This window comes from Pteropus medius, unplaced genomic scaffold (genome assembly GCF_902729225.1).
Source record: "Pteropus medius unplaced genomic scaffold, Ma_sr-lr_union100, whole genome shotgun sequence".
NCBI classification, from domain to species: domain Eukaryota; kingdom Metazoa; phylum Chordata; class Mammalia; order Chiroptera; family Pteropodidae; genus Pteropus; species Pteropus medius.
Genome location: NW_024348304.1, coordinates 1,715,643 through 1,732,770, shown reverse-complemented (window position 1 = coordinate 1,732,770; position 17,128 = coordinate 1,715,643). Strand labels below are relative to the sequence as shown.

At 41.0% G+C, this 17,128-nt stretch overlaps 1 protein-coding gene across 1 annotated transcript in view; it reads right to left on the bottom strand.

The window, feature by feature from the left end:
* BLTP1 (bridge-like lipid transfer protein family member 1) overlaps window positions 1–17,128 on the bottom strand; it is a 133,849-nt gene that overhangs the window by 49,408 nt on the left and 67,313 nt on the right. The window contains 7 exon segments of the mRNA XM_039879550.1: window positions 1,549–1,793; window positions 5,656–5,894; window positions 7,371–7,577; window positions 9,747–9,797; window positions 11,637–11,730; window positions 12,213–12,458; window positions 12,861–13,567. Coding sequence (XP_039735484.1) covers window positions 1,549–1,793; window positions 5,656–5,894; window positions 7,371–7,577; window positions 9,747–9,797; window positions 11,637–11,730; window positions 12,213–12,458; window positions 12,861–13,567 — 1,789 coding nt within the window.

Genomic DNA, 17,128 nt, shown 5'->3' with positions numbered 1-17,128 from the left:
GTCAGGTATTATCATCAAGCTAGACCGAATTAGGAGCAAGGCGGTGCTTCAAAATTGGCCACGTTGAGAGCATTCATATTTTGATAAAAAATTAAGAGAGCAAAATAGATTTGGCGGTCTTTTCATAAGTGAGAAATCTACGTAGCACTGGGCACTTTTTTTTGTATTTAATAGTACAAAATGGGGAAAGATGATCAGCACGTGTATCTAGTTCAGGCCACAGTAAAACAAGAACTCTCAGAGGGCTGCAATGTTATGTTCTTTTAAATGTTTACAATTGATTGCATTCTTGATAAATTTTGGATTGTGTTTTGCTCCAATTAAAAACTTTATATTATTAGTTTTATAGCTATTAGTAGTAAGGAATCATGTAATATACTGCATTAGATTTGTTTTATTTTCTGTCGGATAAAGCATTAATAATAGTATTGCTAACCAGTTTGGGACATTTATTGTTCAGAGTTGAGAGCTCAGATGAAATAGGCTTGATTATCTTTTAAATAAATATCTGCCTTCTAGAATCCTGTACACTATTTTTTTTTTTTTTTTTAGTACACTTGTTTCATCTCTGAGATAAGGGCTAGGCACACAGGGTCTAAAGAGGTGAGTCAGACTTAATATGTCCCCAGAGGTGTAATATTTTTGGCAAAGAACGCAAAGAACATTCTTACAGATGCTTCAGATTCTAGAGAAAAATTCATCAAGTGAAGAGTAAAGTGCTTTTGATGAGGTTGAACTGTTCCGACTAACGGACAGAGTAAGCCAAGGGAGCGCAGGGCGTGACTCCTGCGTCTCTCACCCGACAGCGGGGAGAGTCAGGGGAAGTCAGGGACACCCCCGCGGCTTCAACCTTCTACTCTATCGGTCAGGGGAATAACGGATGATCCGCTTACCACAACTCAAGCAAAAACCACGTACCCAAAAGCTCTTTAAAATGGTACCAGTTGTACAGATAGAAAGTGGAAAAATAACAATGGAATCAGGTAAGCTGGCTCTCCACCTCCTTTAGTGAAGAAATTAGTCTGTGGATCTGACTGAACTTATTTATCCCCTGTACGGCCTTTAAATCGTTCTTAATAAGCACGCACATGTGGGTGAATCACGCAACTCCCTAAAGACTCGGTTTCTTCATTTATAAAATGAGAACAAATACATCTACTTTGCGGGACTGCATGAGTCAATGCATCGATGAGTTCACTTGATATTAGATGTTATTAAGCTTCTTATAATAAAATGAACCATGAAAACGGCACAGAGATGAATGTGAAACCCAGTGTAAGAAATATAAATTCAAAGACAATAAAAAATTATGTTTAAATAAAACTACAGGGAGACAGACACATATATGTGCACATGTGTGTGCATGCGACACACACACACACACACACACACACACACACACACACATACCTGATTTGGTATAGAATTCTGTAGGAATAAATGATTTAACAATTTGCCTTAAAAGTCTGGATCACTATATATCTTGGTACACCTAAAGCTTGAAGACTTCTCATTACGAAGAGTAAAAACATTACAAAGTAAACTTACTTCTGCCACACAGCGCAGGTAATTCCCCTGCAGGTAGTAGCCTTGTTTGCAAGGCAGCTCGTCCACACTCCACACCTGGTCTGAGTAGCTGTCATGCTCTTCCATCACGTACTTTCCGGACATGGTCACGGGGGGGAGGTTGAGACTGGCAGAAGGAGGAATGGTCGACATATCTGTGGCAGAAACTTTTGAAGTGAAACGCAGTCTGTGATTTGGCAGCTCAAATGTAAACCTGGTCTGTGCACCTGTAAGAAATAAGAAAAGTTACTGTTTGTTCAGGTGATCGTTCACATACCCCAAAACCTAAAGTGAAAGATATGAAAAGGACGTTTTAACTGTGCTTGCATTTCCCATCTGCAAGTACATGGATGGTGACTGAAGAGTCGGTCAGTACTGCTCAGCCGGCAAGAATCATTTATTAAGCCTACTAGGTGCCCAACCCTGTGTTAGGCGCTAGAGAAGCACTTCGTTCACGGAGGGTAGAACAGGAAGAAACTGCTCTTATTACAGAAGAGTTAAAACAAGCAAATTTAAAAAGAAGAAGGCACTGTGGGGTAGCAGACGCCTTACTAAATCAAGATCTGTTACTGCCCATTACAGATGCCGCATAACGTTCACGCGCACCCCCCTACCCACCCACACGACCTGCTGATGTTTCTTGTGCGTTATTCTCCCCAAACGTCATTCAATAGCTTTCTCTGTCTACACATATAGGGATATAAGACATAAAATAATTTATTATATATTCCTAGTGTTCTCGATTGTTCCAGAAATAATTCTTTTTCAAAATGCGCATTAAAGGTCGCTCCTTTATGTCACATTCACTATGTTCGCTCACCATGAAGTAATGTTTATACTTGGAGTGAGCTGGCCATTAACAGAAAGGTGCTCTCTCCCCAACTGGTCGACTGTGGACAGCCAGTAGGGTCTCGACCAGGCAGACTCCCGACTCCCACCTGCAGGCTGCCGGGGAGGGCCAGTGACTCAGCAGCTGCCGCAGCATCGTGGCCCTGCGTCAGCGATCAGGGGACCTAGGCTGGCCTGGGCCTCGGCCGCGGCCATCGCCGTCACTGGCGTAGCCATTCTGCTACTGTTTTTGCCCTTTTCCTTCATTTCAAGAATTATGAGTTCTCATCTGTCTGGATATTTGACAATACATTTACTTTGCTCCTAAATATTTATGTCTTCTTAGTTCTAAACGGTTTCTCTGGCCTTGACTTGCTGCTTCTGTTGACTCCTGTATTTCATGGGTGCCCTGAATAAGGGACCAAGATGAGCCTGGCCACTGTCAGCCCCTCTCTGAAAGCCTCACACTGCTGACTCTGCCTCTGGGGACTCACCTCGGAGTGTTCCTGATTCTAGAAACAAAGAGATGCAGATGTCCAGAAAAAGTCCTCTCCACAAAGAAAACCTAAAATGCTAGGGGTAGGAATATATACATATGCATGTGTACATAAAGACACACATATGTATGTATTCAGATATGTATATATGTGTTTTTAAATTATTAATGTAATTTATCATGTTAACAGAAAAAAGAAAAAGTTTAATTTCAATTGATGCTGAAGAAAGTGTCTGATAATTTTACCAATTATTCTTCATAGAAAGCCTCAGTATACCAGAAGTAATTTTTCTCAACCTGATAAAGGGAGTTCTAGTGTAAACCTACAGCAAACATCATATTCATTGGTAAAATATTGATTTCCTTTAAAAGATGGGAGTATGAAAGGATGGCCACGATGCCCCTTTTACTGAACACTGTAGTAAAAACACAATAAGATGAAAAAAGAAAAAGGTATAAAGACTGGAAAAGATGAAACAAAAGTATTTGCATATGGCATAAATATCTACTTAAGAAACGCCAATAATAAAACAGTTTAACTTGTTTGCTGAGCAGAAGATTAACATAAAAGAATCAAGCACCCTTGTACATACCACCAAAGTTTAGAAAATGCTATTTTTCAAAATACACCATTCGTAATAACTACACGACCACAACGTAAGGTACCTACGTCCTAAGTAAATAAATATTTCTTGCAAAAGATGCACAAAAATCTTAAGTAGAGACATTTTTAACTTCATAGAAAAACAATGAAGAAGACCTAAAGAGACAGAGAAATAGACATATCTGGGAATAGAAATGTTAAATATTGTATTGATTCTCAACATCAATATTATCGATTCTCCCCAAGTACACCTATAGATTCAATTAAATTCCTATAAAAATCCAACAGACTTTTTCAGAGAACTAGACAAACTGATTTTAAAATGTGACTGAAGGAGCAAAGAACCAAAATAACCAGCACAACTCCTGAAAAAGGGGAGTCAGGTAGCCACGTGGTCCTGGTCCAAGAGGCCACCGAAGCGTCAGAGGACACGGAACGGCTCTCACAGAAACTTCCAAGTGGACAGAGTGGGTTACAGATCATTGAAAAAAAGAACAGATTAGTCAATAAATGATGCTGAGATAATTGCTTATGCATACTACTCCATGCAAAATTAAAGAAAGAAATCAAATCCATCTAGATTTAGAACTTAAGAATAAAAGGTAAAGCTTCAAAACATTGAACAGAAATAGAATATTTTCATGACCCTAGAAGAATTTTTCAGATATGAAAATACATACGGTATAGGAAAACAATGGTAAATTTGATCACATTAAAATTAGTATCTATTGATCAAAGGACAACTCAAAGTGAAATTATAAGCCTCTGACTGGGTGACAATCTATGCTAAACATATATCAAAGGTTTAATATATAAAATATATAAAGAATTCTTGAGAACCAAAAAATACAAATGACTCAATGGTAAAATGGGCAAACGAACAAACAAAAACCATCAACGGGCATTCATATAAAAAAATATGAGGGTCTCTTGATTATATGAAAAAAATTCAGCTTCACTAGTAATTACAGAAATATAAATTAAAACCACAGTGTGCTACCATTCTGCATTTACCAGACAAGCACAACTTTAAAAGCCAGATAACACCAAGCGCTGACAGGACGTGGAGCAGAGGGGACTCCCGTCTAATCTGGGGGAGGGACACTGGCAGCACGCGCAGCCTGGAGAGCAGCTCGTACCTCCTCGAGCGGCCAACGAGGCGTTTACCTACGGGCTCGCTGCGCCCCCTCCGAGCAGATGCCTGTGAGAAGCCCCTGCACGTGTGCGCCAGCAGACGCACATCCGAGCGACTGTCACAGCTGAAGAGAGAAGGGGTCAAAGGTCTGTCCACGGCAGAACGTATAAATGAAGTGATAGCATCACTTAATGGAGTACTGTGCTTCAGTGAAAAATGAAGGAACCAGACATGTGAAACAGAGATGAAGCTCAAACAAGATGTAAGCAAACATATTCCAAGTTAAAAAGATGTCAGTGGCATTCCATATAAGCAAAGTTCAAAACAGGCAACAGTAAGCTCTGAGTCAGCTACGAGTAGACACCTCCGGGGCAAGACTATAAAGAGAAGCAAAGGGGGGCGGCACAGAGCCAATGACAGTGGCCGCTCCCCGGCAATGATAACATCCCTGAAGGAGTCGTCAAAGTACTGGCGACGCTCTAATTGCTGGGTTAGTTAAAGGGTTGAGGAGTTCACAGCTCTGTATTATTCTTTAAACTGTGTACACATAATTCACACTTGTATATACGATACATTTCAGAATAAAATAACAACAGTGAAGAATGTTTGGGACAGAATATATAAAGATCGCAGGGCCTGAGGGAAGTAGCTATTTTGAGGAAGTCAAATTACCTTTGATTTGAGCTAAATGCACCTAATGTGAAAATAAACCAAGTTATTCAGCCTACAGGAACCCGACAGAGGTAGAAATTTATCCAGCTTAAGTTTAAACTGGAGAAATGGCCTCGATGGTTGAACGACTCTAAAGAGCGCCAGCGCCAGCGGGGTCCGAGCGGGCCCTTGAGGGAGGTGCGCTGGCAGTTCTGCTCGGCTGGGGAACACCGTTAATGAAATTTAAGTGTTATGATTAAGATTATTTAAATTTTCATAGAATACCTATAAAATCAAATTTACCTTTTCGTCGAAGTATTTCGAATTTCTCAAACCAATGATAAATTGTGCGAGGCTGAACCCAAGCCCCGTTACCTGTCATTCCGTGACTCCTCATCCTCCCCATCTTGTACTCCGCTTTCAGAGACGGCAGAAGCGCTGCCCCAATCGCTATGCCATCGAGCATGGCGCTGAATTTAAGAACGAGAGGCTTCTTTTCCAAGCCTTCCGGTAGCTGAGGAAACTCGTTTGTTTCAACGGGCGTTTGATTAACACTTGTCGGAGTTTTTTCAGAAGGGAGGGGGGTTGCAATATCTTCTTTTGCAGGCTGCGGGCTACAAAGCAAATAAGTAATGTAAGGAGACACGATTAGAGCCGCTACCATTTTACTGTATAAAATTAAGACAATTGAAACAGCTACCATTTGACTGTATGAAATCACTGGAGTCCTCAATAAAAAATCACAATATACTGTAAACAGAAGTTTTCTTTCTAATATCAGATCATATTAAGACTTCCTAAAAACAGCCATTGAAAAACAATGATCCAGAAAAGTAAACAAAAAGAAGTAATAACAATATCAGCTGGACTATCACAATGCCAAGGCCGTCCACATCATCGATGTGAAGCTGGAGTTTAAACTCTGGTTTGTCTGATCCGAATCCCACGATTTGGCCACTGCTGCCTGTCACACTACGAACACCACTTCTGCCACTATTACCACCACCTACACGCACAGGAACGATGGTCTGAGCACTCGCTACGCGCCGGGTGCTGTTCTTAGCGCTTTGTGTTTTACATCATGTATCATTTATCTCAAACACTCTGTGAGTAGATGCCATGGTCTCCACTTCGTAAATGCGGAGGCACAGCTAGAAAGTGGTGAAACCAGGATTTGAACTCAGTCCAACTCCAGAGCCTGATTTTTTAACTACTACACTTTACTGTCAATATGTTATAATAAGAAAAAATGCCTTAGAGTATTTTAAGATGGGGCTCATGGATTCCATATTCTGGATTCCACATTCCACTGACAGGAGAAACAGTTAAATTGTAAATACTTAGGCAACTACAGACCTGAGTGAGTGTTATATCAGAATTAGAGATCCGCATAGAACAACTGGAAAACCGCACTGCTTTAGGACACTATCAAAAGATACAGTAATGACTTTTTACCTTATAGGACAGCCAAAAGAAAACATAAATTTTTTATCTTTCACTTATTACATTTTTATTACTCATTAGTTATAGCTTTGGGGACCAGCAATGAAGCTCAGGATCGCAGACCCAGGAACAAGGGCTATAGACACAGGGAATAAAGGCCAATGGGCCACGGTCCAACCTGCTGCCCTTTAAAACACATGTGACATGGTCACGTCCTTCCTTGAACCACGTACGATCACTGCATATGAGGGACAGCACAAAACCACGCGTGGGACATAAATGGCCACTGAAAGTTTTTAAACCTACGCAGTCATACCATTCAATGACCTAAAAGTAAACAAGGGTTGACTGACACGGTCCTAGGACTTGTCAGTCGCTTTTGTAAGAACCTCTCATGATGCCCACAGACCTCTAGGGTCCCCTAAGCTCCACCGATGCGACACGAAGCCCTGACCACCACACTTGTGTCACAGTGCTTCCATAACGTCCAGTACTACCCACGATCGTGTCTGGCTACTCTCCACCTGTCCCACTGTCCCTGATGGTCGATACTTAGACATAACCCTGTCTTCCTCCACACTACGGCTACCACAGCAGAGAAGGCCTGAAGCACGGCACAGCGGACAGGGCTGGGCGGCGTGACTCACAGTGACGAAGGCTGTCGGATGAGGTCGGAGATCTGCTTGGACAGCTGGTGCGAGCTTCGGACCATCATGCTGTGCAGCGTGGCCGGGTGCTGGGGGATGTTGATGCTGATGGCCCCGACTTTGAACACGGCAGCGTTATTAGTCCTCAGCCCCCGCTGGGCGCTGTACAGGGCTTGGGACTTGGCGATGCTGCATTTCACCACAGTTCTAGTGAGAGGGGAGGATGCCCGTGAGAATGCAGCCGAGTAAAAAGAAAGTTTGGAAAAGTACTTGAGAGCATACGCATGTTTTTAAGTTTTCATTGGACTAAATGACTTAAGATTTTTCATGCATTTATATCACATAGGAATGTTTTCTAGCATACCGAAACACATTTTACACTGCTTGCCTGCGCACACCAAATATTATTCTATTTTAATGAAGAACTTACAGAAGAAATGTGCACGAACACGGACATTGCTCACACACAGCACACGAAATTCCATTTTTATTTTTTCTCCACTCAGAATTCTTCTTTTCCCCTCCAACTTATTTTAGGGATCTATACAAATCCCTAACATATAAAACCTATATAATTTTATTAACCAATGTCATCTCAATAAATTTTTAAAAAGATAAAAATACTATGCTTCTTAAAATCTAATCAAATACATTAATCTAATAATCATCTAATATATTAAAATATGCTAAAAGAAATTAACAGGAAAGAAGAAATTTAACTTGGATTTTCTATTTTTAATGAATGACAAAGAAATGATAGAAGTCCAATTCCTAATGAGTGATGGCTACATTGGTAAAAATTGGTAAGCTTTACTGTGGGCCTCAGTTACGATGACCACAGTGCCTTATCAGGCAAGGACCTTTTCCCATCTTTTACTTCCTGTGTCCAGGTGACAGGGCCTTAAAGGGCTATCCTTGTCCATGGAACAGGCTGAGTGAATGACTGGAGAATTTGCTTTGGGGCCTCACTGTCTCTGCGGTATCTCCACCCTGCCCCACCCCACCCACGTGAGCATCCAGGTCCAAGCCGCTTGCCTCAATTCGGTTTCGCCTGAAAAACTCTGCACTGGGGCCAGAGAGAGTTGTGACTACATGTTATTTAGTCAACGAAAATCACTGGAACTCTCTTTCCCATTTGGCAACTGTGCCTCGCATGTTAACTCTCTCAGCAGGAAACCCTGAAGGGGAAGAGGGGGTGGCCATAAGTGATATCATGACAGGGACCACTTCTCATTTGCTTACTACTGCTTCTCTGAATCTTAACATAGTGCTCAGGCCATAATATGTAACCTAAGAATTGTTGAGCAGATGCAAATGTCATCTTAAGCCATTTAAAAGCATCCCCTGTAAAGTCGTATAGTATCAATTATTTTTGTAATACAGTCAGAGAACTCAGTGATAAAAAGGAAAGAAACAATGTCTTTTCAGTCTCTTATGACTACCACAGTGGAATTAGATTCTCTTCAACACCTATTAAGATGACACTAATATGGAAGAGTGATTTCTAGGGAAAAAAATCATTTCTCTACTTTAATAATAGTGTACCTGTTCTTTTTGAGTACTTTTAATTGGCTGATGAAGGATACGGATTACCACGAAGGGCAGTAAACTGATATTTTGTCTCTGGCCTGTTATCAATATGCAGTGAAATAAATCTCACCACGTATGATAATCTTACCAGCATGGAACAATGTACAGATTCATATAATTATTAAGCATATTCAAATTTTATAGAAAACGTCCAAAGAAATAACCATTGCTAAATAACATTAATTTGACATGGTGATGACTCATGTCACATTTAAATACAGCACTCAGGATATAGCTCATTACCATAAAATAGCAGATACACATGAGTCAAATCAAGCCATTCGTGTACACAGTAAAAGCCATACATATAGTTTACTGTCAACAGAGCAGTAAACTCTCCCCCACTTAAAAACATAATTATAAGGGTGAGATGTGGACATATTTCTCACATTAATCATATGTTAGTGTTTTAATAATTATTTTTGCAATTAGTGAAAACTCTTGCAAAGTAAAACTTTTTAGCTTCAATATCACATCAAACTTGAACAAGGAATTGCAATAACAAAAAGTTTAACAATAACATATCTAAAAAAGCGCACACAACACACAACTACAGTGTCACGACTTTACAACAGCAAGCTATGAATTACCAAAAAGGTGGCCCTTACCTGCGTGTTTTCCTTGAATACCAGGAAGCTTTAATCTATAAAAGGGTCTATATTAAAGCTACAGAATAATAACTAACTACACACATTCACAGCCATGCAGATAACTGTAACATTTATCTTTAAAACTATTCAAACGGTATCAATCACAAAGCCCATGAAAAAGAAGAATACGACATACAGAAACTCTTGTTTGGCTGTGCTTGTAGGAGACGTAGGAAAATCCTCCAGTCTAAAGACGAAGAGTCAAGAGGAAGCAGGAAAACAAAAAGGAAGCAGATAAACATCCACGCATAAATTAGTCACAATATATTCAACTGTCTGGAAAGTTTTATTTCTCACTTTTTAAATTTTCCATTGAAGAACCTTTTCAAATTTTTTTTTTTTTTTAGTTCCATTTCCTTTAACTGAAATTGGAAACAAAAAGCCGAAGAATAAATCCAGAAAGCCAACGCTACCAGAATTTGGCAGTGAATAATAACTTTTACTTTTCAAATAAAAAAGTTAAGGGATCTTTGCGTGGGTTTTGATTTAAAGGCAAGAAATATCAAGTATATAATACTCTTTTAAAAATGTGTTTTATAAGTATATTTTGCAAGCTTAGAGACTATTTATGCCCTTCTTTTAAGAGCTAATAGATAATGGAGATAAGAAGTCCAAGAGGACTTAGTAAAATGATGGGACATCCGCAGAAACTTGTTTTACTTTTTTTGAATGGGTTAAGGTACTTTAAAGTCACCCACGGAATCACGGAAGCCAGGGCCTGCCAAGGCTATCTGCAGAGGCGCCACGCGAGGTGGAAGTTTGCCTGAAGCATTTCGGGCAAACACTTTGATCTTTCTGAACCCAATTTACTGTTCTGTAAAGGGATAAAAGTACCCCAGTCCACAAACCGAGGTGAGGATGAAAAGGAATAATCCGTGGGCGGCTCCTGGCCCACAGCAGGCACCTGCTACAATGCAGTTACTACCTAACCCCCTTCTCCCACAGTGAAGGGTCGGAAGGAGCCTGTCTCCCCCGACCCCTGGACGGTCCTGGTCTTTGGAAAGACTGCGGGAGAAATGCAATGGACTACTTAGGCAGCTTTAATGAACACGCTTTCTTTGGTTCTAGACTTACAGGTCCATCCGCCCTGGAGAAGACTTAAACGTGCATTCCGGGAAATGTTCCCCAAGACAGCCATCATAGGAACCATGTTTCAAATGTGATGCAGAGACCTGTAACCAGTCAATCTACGACTAATATTTAATTTTTATAATGTTGAACCCAATCCTCTGCTCAGTCAGCATTCGGCATGTCAGATGCTCTAGTAGGCCCACCTTAACTGGTTGTAACATAAAAGCAAATTCTCGAAATCTGACCTAAACGCATTTGCAGTCACAGCATAACTGCTGCACTGAGGAGGTGAGGCGTGAGGGTATACGAGGCCAAGTTTATGAACACAGCCAGCGGTTCGGTGTGTCGATAACGCAGCAGTGATCTGCATGTCACGTATAGATAATCCTTAGAGCAAATCTGAACAGATCAAGCACAGAACTGACAAGGAAAAGAGCAAAGAATCCAAAGGAAAGCGACACGTATGGCATCCTCACTATAAAAAGCTTCCCTATGCTATGACGAGAGTCACACGGGCTTTGTTGTTAAATGGTTCAAATGCAAAACGGAGAGAGGAAGCTCTGAAATACGGCATGAAGATGGGAAATGATCACTTAACTTACGAGCCAGAGAGCCTACACTCTTTAATGTAATTTTAACTCTCAGGATTGTGTGAACTTTAGCGTCTTATACGTTTAATCAACATTTGCACTATAATCATTCTTCCTGTTACACAATCTTAAAATGTACTGGGAGTCAGTTTTTTAGGAGGGCAGGGGAGGTGTAAATAGTTTTAGAAATAAAAAAATTCATTGTTCTGAAAACATTTAGTGATGTTCTTAATGACAAAAATCATAGTGTCTGGCAACATGAGAGACATAAATTTCAAAATTCAGCAGGTGTGGGATTTATCCAATGAATTTTAAGTTCCATATAAAACTGTAACAAGTTCAAGAATGAAAAGCAACACACTTACTGTATATTTGGTGTAATCCCTTCAAGCAGCACAATATTAACGCCGCCAATATGAGCAGTGGCACATGTCTCAGTCATCTTTTGATGTAAAACATCTTAAATGTGATAAAAAAAACAATTATATGAATTCTGGAAATAAGATAATTGCACTTCACATTAACATTGCATTTTATTCATATGTTCAGTAACAAAAGATCATTTTAAAGTCACAATGAAATTTAAACTACATTTTGGAACTACTTTTTAAAAAAATTCTTGGAGGTTTTTATTTCTATGTATTCCTATATACACGCATATTATATGTCAAAATTGGAATAATGCTAAATATACAGCTTAATGTGCCATCCATGCCTCACAGAGCCTACAGGCATTTTATGTCTTAGAAGTAACACTCAGTGCAGAAAACTTGGAAAATTATTTAAAAGCAAAAAGAATGGGCAAACAAAACCACATAAACTAGCCCTCCTGACCCAGATACACGGGAAGCTCGTTTTCTGCTGGAAACTGCCCAGCTGGGGTCGGGGGACATGACACCAGCCCGCGTCACAGTGGCCACCAGTGTTGGGACGCGGCGTACCTTTCATCTTCTCCTTCAGGGTGAAGCTGCCGTGGATCCTCTTGAGCTCCGACTCCATGGTCAGCCCGCCGATGTCCGCCTCCAGGTGCGTCCGGTTCACCATGCCAATCCCGAACACGATCAGGGTGACGTGCTGCGGCTCCGCGGTCACCAGGCTGCGCTTCCTCTGTGTCTTAGTCACACTGCCGCCATCCTGCTCGTTCTCAAACACCACTCTGCACGTGGGCTCCGTCGGGCTCCGAACTCCTTCGTGAGCAAGCAGAACGCGGGGGTTTAGCCGCGAAAGCGTGGGGAAGGGGCGGTCCCCACACCCTGAGGCCTTTCTCGAACCCTGCGCATCCCAGACCTCCTCCTCCTCCTGTCCCCACCAAAACGAGTTTCTAAATGTTCCAGAGTTTTCCCTCGGTCACCCTGAAAGCAGAAGGGAGTCAGAGATCCGGATCCCACGAGGGCAAGGTGCATAAGGGGAGAAAGGACGGGCCAGGGGTGGCAGGACCCCTGATCGCCACGACCATGCTCTCCCCCGGGGTGACTGCCAACTTCTTCGCATTTCCATTACGCACTTACAGCATGAAGAGGGCATGAGGGACAGCCCAGTATCACTGCAATTCAAAACAGACATTTTAAAACCATGAAAACACCCATTACCGGCCGGTCCAAACGTTTCGGAAGATTTCTCCAGTATTCCTGTCGGGTCGGAGATAAGCGAATAGAAGTTGAGCAGTTTGTACATGTTCTGCCAGCACTCGGCCGAGGGCTCGCTCTGCTCCGACACGGTGATGGAATCCGAGTCGTCCATGTGGATGGTCATGTGGTCCACCACGTCCTTGGAGCCTTTTCTGGACACTTTCGAAGTTCTCCGCTCCGATCTCCCTAACGAGTTTTTGTTGCGAGATTCCTTTTTGTTATTCTCACTGCTGGTCCGTTTGTTCTTCGCGTTATTTACTCGGTTGCCACCGTTGAGACTTCCTCTCGAGCTGCGGCTGAAGTCGGACGAGCGGAAATCCCGGTGTTTCCTGGTCTTGAAGGTGGGGGTGGGGGAGGCGGATCCGGCGGTGTACCTGCTCAGTTTGATGTCGGTCTGCGTGGCTTTGATGTCGTCTATCATCGTGCTGAACTGGTGGATGAGGCGGACCAAAGCCATGTCGACGTGCTGGCTGATGGACTGGCAGGAAATGGTGAAGTTGCAGTGGAAGGTGCTGTAGTAGCGCTTGCTGAGGTCGTGAAAGGGGAGCGCGCCGGCCGAGCCCTGCGGGGCGCACACCGACCTCTCCATCACCACCGCGCTGATGCTGAAGGTCTCCAGCATCAGCGCCGGCTTGAACTCCAGCGGAGGGAGATTCACGTGTCCTTGCCTGCAAACGCGAAAAGAAGAGGCCATGGTTCCACCTCCCTCGCCCTGGAGCCGTGTGGCCTCGACCTCTCTCATTAGCGAAATCATCTCCGACGCAATATACGTCATAAGCCATTTACATAATTTTAAGCAAGAGATCAGGGAGAATGTGCTTTTTCACTGAGCCAGCTTTTTCTAAGTCTTTTATAAGCTGGAAACTGGGCCTTACGTTTCCCTTCTTGATCTTACTCTGTAACTGACTAGTCAAAATTCGACTGATATTAATGGTTTCAGCGAAATGATAAAACAATTTTTCTTGCCATCAATGTTACAGAATTGGTATCAGAATTGAAAGTCAATTATAGGTCAATTAGGATACCTCCCTTAACCATCCTCTCTTTCTTAAATGTATGGTTTATATATATAATTTCATAACATTTTATATAATTTGACTTGCTGTCTGAAATGAAACTCTAACAGCATTATTTTGCAACGTTGAAAGTGGTGAGGAAAGTAACTGAAACAAAAATGAGACATGCACACAAACACTTAAAACCATATGTATAAAAATTATTTTGGGATCTTCTCCTGCTTATCTAAAAATTTTCGTATAGGAATATTATAGCCAATTTTAATATTAAAGAGCCCCAAATCTCAGATTTCCATAAGCCAACTACCAATAACAACGAATCTCAGCATCAAAATTGTAAAAAGATATGTTTTTCTCTTTTCTTCCATGCACAATATGAATATGTAGCCATATAGGTTAAATTTAACATAGGATTTTTTTTTTTATATTGGGGGAAAAAAACAGAAGCTTCTTAAATGGTTTCAATTGGATTTAAAGAATTTATAATTAGAGAATAATCCTTAATGAATACAAGCATTTCTTATTTAATAAGAAAAAACCTACTTTGAGGTATAATTCATGAAAATGTACAAGTTCATAGGCTACAATCAAAACTAAGCTTGTGATCAGAGAAAAGAAAACTGGACTTTGAGAATTAGAACAGATAGGCCACAACTATAAAAACAAGAACCGAAAACATGTAAGGGAGGCAAAAAAAGTCTTAGAGGCGACTCAAGTAAAAGGGGGTGAAGTCTGGGTACATAACGAAGTGGTCATCTAACACAAAAGCAGGCCAACAGGCATAGAGCTGACATGGGCACTCCAGACTCAAAGTTAAAATTAAAACCTAAAAATATTCAGTCACTAACATGCTCAGCTATCTTGACTGGAGATAGCAAAGACATAAGGAAACTAACATTTGTGAGGACTATCCATGTACCAGAACTAAATTCAATAACCGTGCTGGCTTTGCAGTCTAGGAGAGTTACATCTGTTTAACAAGGAACTATAACCCAGTAGTAATGTACAATAATTAGCAGAAGGAACAATGAGCTACAAAAAAAGCCCAGAAAAAAATGAAATTAATGATCAGGAAAAGTGTACTGTGACAAAGGTCTCCAAATAAATAAAAGTTTAAGGTGGAATAACCTATATGATTATACACATACGTATAATCATATATATATATATATATATATATACATGCATATACACATTAGAAAATATATGTATAGTCATATGACAATACATACATGATATGTATATATGTATACACACATTTTGTATTTTTATATATTTATATGAAAGTCAGCCATTGCGAGTGGAAATACAAGTTTAACTCAGAGCTTTTACCTCTAATCAGGGAGCATCAGCAGGTATTATATTTTGGTGTCTGGATCTGATGATTCCTACGTGAATGGATTTGTTACGATGGTTTAGTTAAATAACACCAGACTCCCAATGACATGGTTCGAATTTTCAACTACGATTGACTGTGAGAAACTGCATAAAGCACAAACTTGATGCTCATTCTTCAAGTCCACAAGCACTGCATAAATGACGGACGTGCACCATGAGCATGCACCATGAGCAGCGACCAATCACACCCCTTCCGTCAGCCCCTGGTCAATGCACGTGTTATTCTATTCACAACCGGACAGGAAAACGTACTTAGTTGTGATAAGCCCAATGCGACGTTTTATAGAAGTGGATAATAGAGAGGGAATTGGAGAGCAAAGATGAAAATGCAGCAACGAAAGTGAACACGATGACTCAGTCGAACATAAACGGAGTTACGGAAGCCGCCCGGCGCGGAGATACTGACGCGCGTGTGGCTCTGGGAAGCAGGCGTGTAGCCGGAGGACACGATGAAGGCGGCCTTACTGGCGTTAAGAGGAAACTGGCCGTGACAAAAAGGATGAAGATGCCCGAGAGGAAGCGATGCTGGCTAAAAACTTTGCCGGAAAAGGAACTCATGAAGACACTTCACGCAAAGGACAAAACGCTAAGAAACAATGAACACTTGGAACAGAACGTAGCATCCGGCCACACGCAGAGAAGATGCTCACTGAGTGCTGTGAGTCACGCGAGGAGGAGGCAGGGCCTATTCAAACTACCCTTTGACGAGTGTTTTAGAAAGAAGTAGAACACTTGCTTTCCCGATGTCACTAATGTTTGAAAATATGATGAACTAAATACTAGTTTGACTACATTTTTCATTTCCCTACATATTTATAATAAACAGTAAGAGAATTTTTAATTTTTTGACCAACATTTTTAAAGGTCACAAAACAAAAGTAATTTTCCCCACTAATCCTAATAATCATTAAGATCGCTTTGCCTCATTTCAGCTTGCATGGTCATTGTCACAGTGCCACACAACCGTGACAAGCAAGGACTGTTTTGTATTTATTAAAAAAGACAATGCAATTTTCATGGTCCTGGGTCATCAAAAAATTCTCAGATATTTAGACCTGAAACTAAATTTAAGAAAGCTGTATTTTTCAATACATAACTGCCATGAAATGTTTTAAGTGATTTTGTTAAATTATTTAAAATTTTAAATAGAATATTTCAAATGGAAAATATATTTCACTTAGCTATTTGCTGGATACATGCGCATTTTACTTTTAATTTACCACCTTGCAAAAGCACAAACTGGATGAAAACAAGAATGTTGCAAAAGCCTCCTGTCATAAATGCCGCCTATGGCCACATTCTGTTATCCCTATACGCTTTAGCAAGATCCGCCCCAAGTAAAATCCCAAGTGCACAGAAGATTAGTCAGACCTTACTAGTAGGCGTATTATTTCCTGTGCAAGCAGTAGAGGAACTGAAGAACTATCCATGAGAACGAAGAATGACAATACAAGATGGTTCTGAGCTTCCACTGCGCTGTATTTAGCATCCCCGTGTCCTCGTTTCTGGTGGCTTCACTCTCAATACGACTTCTACTCTCTCCCTAAGAGAAAACTCTACCTGCCACAAGTCAACTCAGGAAGGAGGTCAGGAATAAATTCCAAGTAAAATACATAAAATTACGATCCAGAAGATTGTGGGAATTCCACTACTGCACTAGTAAATACGTTCTGGGTGTATATATCGATGTATGTACTGTGGCTCATCCTCGTATATGTGCTAACATAGTAGAGAAACAGGCCAAAAATAGGCCTCAAAACCTGTCATTAAGATATTAAAATTACTTTCTCAACAGCATTAGAAGCAAAGCTAAAA